The sequence below is a fragment of the Sinocyclocheilus grahami genome, unplaced genomic scaffold, assembly GCF_001515645.1.
Source record: "Sinocyclocheilus grahami isolate Dianchi unplaced genomic scaffold, SAMN03320097.WGS_v1.1 scaffold16.1, whole genome shotgun sequence".
Taxonomy (NCBI): Eukaryota; Metazoa; Chordata; class Actinopteri; order Cypriniformes; family Cyprinidae; genus Sinocyclocheilus; species Sinocyclocheilus grahami.
In genome coordinates this window covers 843,677-847,760 of record NW_015505195.1, presented here as the reverse complement: position 1 = coordinate 847,760, position 4,084 = coordinate 843,677, and the positions used below count along the sequence as shown (strand labels likewise).

The following is a 4,084-nucleotide window of genomic DNA, read 5'->3' as shown; positions in this document are numbered from 1 at the left end:
ATGTAGGTACAAGCTTTACTTGTATGTCTGTTGCCTACATAGACAATAGCTGCTTGGGGTGACAACTGACTTGCCTTCTGCCACTTTTATGGGATTTTTAAAATACAAAAGGTGTAACAGAATCATTAAACTCAAGGATGTCTTTCTACTTCAAAATTTCATGTTTAATTAAATGTTACATGCTTTTTCTTTGTAATAAATTGTGAAATTTACTAGCAATTTCTGAGTAAAAAAAAAATTCTACACAATTTTGTTTTTCTGTGTACCGATATGTTTGACATTTTCATGAAAGGATACATTCTAATATATGCAATCCACAGAAACAGCTAGACACAAACAAATTCAATTCTTGCATATTTATGATGGATAGTATGCAAACTGGAATGCAGCCACAAATCTGAGCAGACCGATTTTAGTTGCATTGACAAAATATGGGCAGTCCCAAATAACCCAATATGCTGTGCACTGTAAATTCTACATAGCAGAAAATAGCACACAGCCTTCAATTAAACGGTTCTTGTTTTGTCATGCCGGGAGCAATGAAAGCAGAGACGCCATCTAAAACATAGCCGTGCGTTTTTGTTGTGTCAGAAGCAGAAGGAATGTATTGTTTTGAAAGCCACACAAGGCTGGACTTTGAGGAGTGGCGAGGCATGGGCCATAATGACACTGCTAGCTTAAACCGTATTGTGATGTTTGTTTTTGTGTGTAAATGATAAATGGCCATTAGTTCTAGCCCTTGTCATTCTCACCACACGTTTAAACCACTTCATCGCTTTGTTTTTGTCTCTCTTTAGGACATGTTACACCTTACAGAGATGGATCTGTTGGGCTTGGGTGTCCAAAGTCGTCTCCATCGCATTCACATTCTCTCCAGTATCCAAGTGCTGCGAGAGCGTGAAACAAAAAGAGGTTAGTCTCGGTCTTTTCCCACTGAGGTACACTACCATTTAAATGTTTGGGGTTGGTAAGATTTTTCAATGTTTTTGAAAGAAGTATTTTATGCTCACCAAGGCTGGATTTATTTGATCAAAAAATACAGTAAAAACCGTAATATTGTGCAAACGTATTAGAATTTAAAATAACTGTTTTCTATTTAAATGTATTTTAAAATGTAGTTTATTCCTGTGATGGCAAAGCTAAATTTTCAGAAGCCATTACTCCAGTCTTAGGTGTCACATGATCTATCAGAAATCTAATCTAATAAATAAATGAATAAAATCTTATTAACTTAAAACTTTTGAACGGTATGTAGGTACAAGCTTTACTTGTATGTCTGTTGCCTACATAGACAATAGCTGCTTGGGGTGACAACTGACTTGCCTTCTGCCACTTTTATGGGATTTTTAAAATACAAAAGGTGTAACAGAATCATTAAACTCAAGGATTAAAACAAAAAAATTTGAAAGTTTCTCTCTCCATGCACACACCTCCTCATAAACCACAGTGGTGAAAACAGAAGCAAGAGCTTATCTCTTTGTGGATGTTTTCTCTAGCTGGGCTGAGTCTGCTGTTCCGTAGCCCTGCTTGTACTGGACAGCCTGTGACTGTGTCTGTCCAATGCATAGAGCCCGACACTGAAGAGCTTCATTAATCACAGCAAGGCTATATGTAGGGTGGGAGAATGGTCAGCACAAGGCTGCAGGCACAATACGCTCAGGGACACATGCATATGGGGTCAAATCAACAGGGGTTATTTCACAAAACTAAGCATTGGAGTGTGGGACGGATCTCCTTGTGGAGTATTGTGTGTGTGTAATGGTAGTGTCTATATATAAGCGATGCCAGCTCAGCTTGGTGAAGAATTTTAAACTGTGACAAACATAATTATGCTATCCTCAAGATCTTCAAGGAGTCATCTCAAAGCCTTGAAAGTGATATGCATCTAATCAGCGTGCCGAAACTATTGAGATAATAGCTCATCCTAGAACACTCAGACACATAAGAAGCATTTACTGTCAGTACTGATAGTGAGTCATGAATGGACTTGCTTCCATACACTCATACACAAAGACATCCTTGCCAAGACAGTTGCCATGTCTGCTTATTTTAGCATGGACTTGAAAAACTAAACTAATCATTATCCTTACAGTTTAAACATTGCTTTACTAACATTAATTGTATAATTTAATTTATTCAGTGAACACGAGTTGGATTACATATTATACTATAACTAGACAATAATTAGCACAAGTTGGATTACATATTATACTATAACTAGACAATAATTAGCACAAGTACATTCATTGCAAACATCTTTTTCCTTGCCAGATTCATTGTAACAATTTTTGTAAAGCTACTTTGAAACAACATACTTATTTGGCCTTGTCATAGTTGTCATAATAAAGTTAAATAAATAAATAAACAAAATAAATATGGGCAGTTGCGGGTTGTTCTTATGGGGTTTATTTACAAAATAGTCACGTATTTGGGGTTGATAGCGCTTGCCACACATAGTACAATAAAGTGTGTCCAAACACCATGAAAAAAAAATTCCATCTGCTATTCGAGCCACACTTTACATTGTAGCATTAATTGCCATAGTTTACAAGAAAAAAAAGCCTTTTGCCCATCTGATCTAGATGGCCAGTTGTATTCATAAAATTCATTTTGTATTCATTTTTTTTTTGTAAAAGTATTTTTTTTAGTACCGTATTAATATTTAAAAATTTTGTGTTAAGATACAAAAGAATAATTTAACTAGTTTGTTCTATAATAAATAAAATCAATGAAATAAGCAATTCTCCTTAATCTATTACCACCAGCCACCCACCACCAAGAGCACAAAAAACTGACTTGTTGCTTATTTTAGTGAGGCAGGTCCCTTTTTCTAGGCTTGTTTTTTTTTTAGCAAAATCTGGTAACACTCCCACCCCTACCCTTCAGTCAAACAGACACACAGACACGTGTCTATGTAGAGGAGGAACAGACACACGCTGCTGTGTGCAGGAGCTGCCAGGTGATTATAAACTCTTTTGCCTATCCCACAATCCCGGCAGTCAGCATTGCATGGGGGCACCCCTCCATTGCATGTAATTAAGTCCTTAAAAAGCATGTTAAGACACACACACATACGAACAGTGGGCTGACAGGCCGAGGCTCGTTTCCCAGGTATAATATACTGCCTCAACTCCATTGCTATAGAGACTCTGACACTTTAGAAAATGGGCAGTTGAATTGGATGTCTTGGATCAGCGACTTAGCGATTAAATTTGGCCTTTATGTTTTGTAACCAGTAGGAATAGTCCTGAACAGCTTTTTTGAACAAATGCAAGGGTTATTTAATATTACAAAACAAGCAGTCTGTATGTCACGGCGCGGTTAGGAAAACACCGTGTAAACAGGGGTTTGGGTCCAAATACAGGTTTTTATTAAACGCAGGGAAAAAACAAAGTAAACACCAATATGGAAACACAAACAGATCTAACAATCTGAAAACAGGCTCAGAACACAAACAGGGATATGACACAAAATCGGCAACTTAGTGATTGCATCAGTCCAGGTAACAACAATTAATAATCCGCCCAGAGAGGCGTGGGGACACTGTAACACAAACTTACAAAGGGTTACAGCACAAGCAAAAGCTTTAAGTAGTCTGAAAACTTAGTATCCTGTCAGTGGTTAAAAGACATCTGGTCTCTACTGACATGGTCCCGTACTTGAGGACAATAACTATTGTTTTCCTGAAATGGTTTGGTTGTTTGAGGACTCAATAGGTGGTCTGATTAAACTGGGTTCGACACCTTTAACAGCCCATTCTAAAACCTCTCCATTCAACTTCTGTAGTCCTTACATCCTGTGAGAAATGCAAATGTTAAACATTCAGTTTTATAGACCACCTTCCTCAGAGCAAAGAGGGTTAAATCTCCACTGCTGCAGCCCTGTGAAAAAAATCTTGTTCATGTCATGAGAAGACAGCAAGCTGTTTGTAACAGCTGTTTTCAAAACTTATACTACATACAAATATGTGTATATATACATATATCCTTGAAGAAAGAGAAACATACAGGTTTGACATGACTTGAAAGTCAGTAAATTATGACTCTCCCCCCCCCCCCCCCTCTTTTTTTTTTTTTGCTGTTCT

At 37.3% G+C, this 4,084-nt stretch overlaps 1 protein-coding gene across 1 annotated transcript in view; it reads left to right on the top strand.

Annotated features, from left to right (window-relative positions):
- Window positions 1-587: 587 nt before the first annotated feature.
- LOC107603218 (breast cancer anti-estrogen resistance protein 3-like) overlaps window positions 588-4,084 on the top strand; it is a 60,106-nt gene continuing 56,609 nt past the window's right edge. Inside the window, exon 1 of the mRNA XM_016295963.1 lies at window positions 588-912. Coding sequence (XP_016151449.1) covers window positions 801-912 — 112 coding nt within the window. The 5' untranslated portion in view covers window positions 588-800. The remainder of the gene's footprint in view (window positions 913-4,084) is intronic.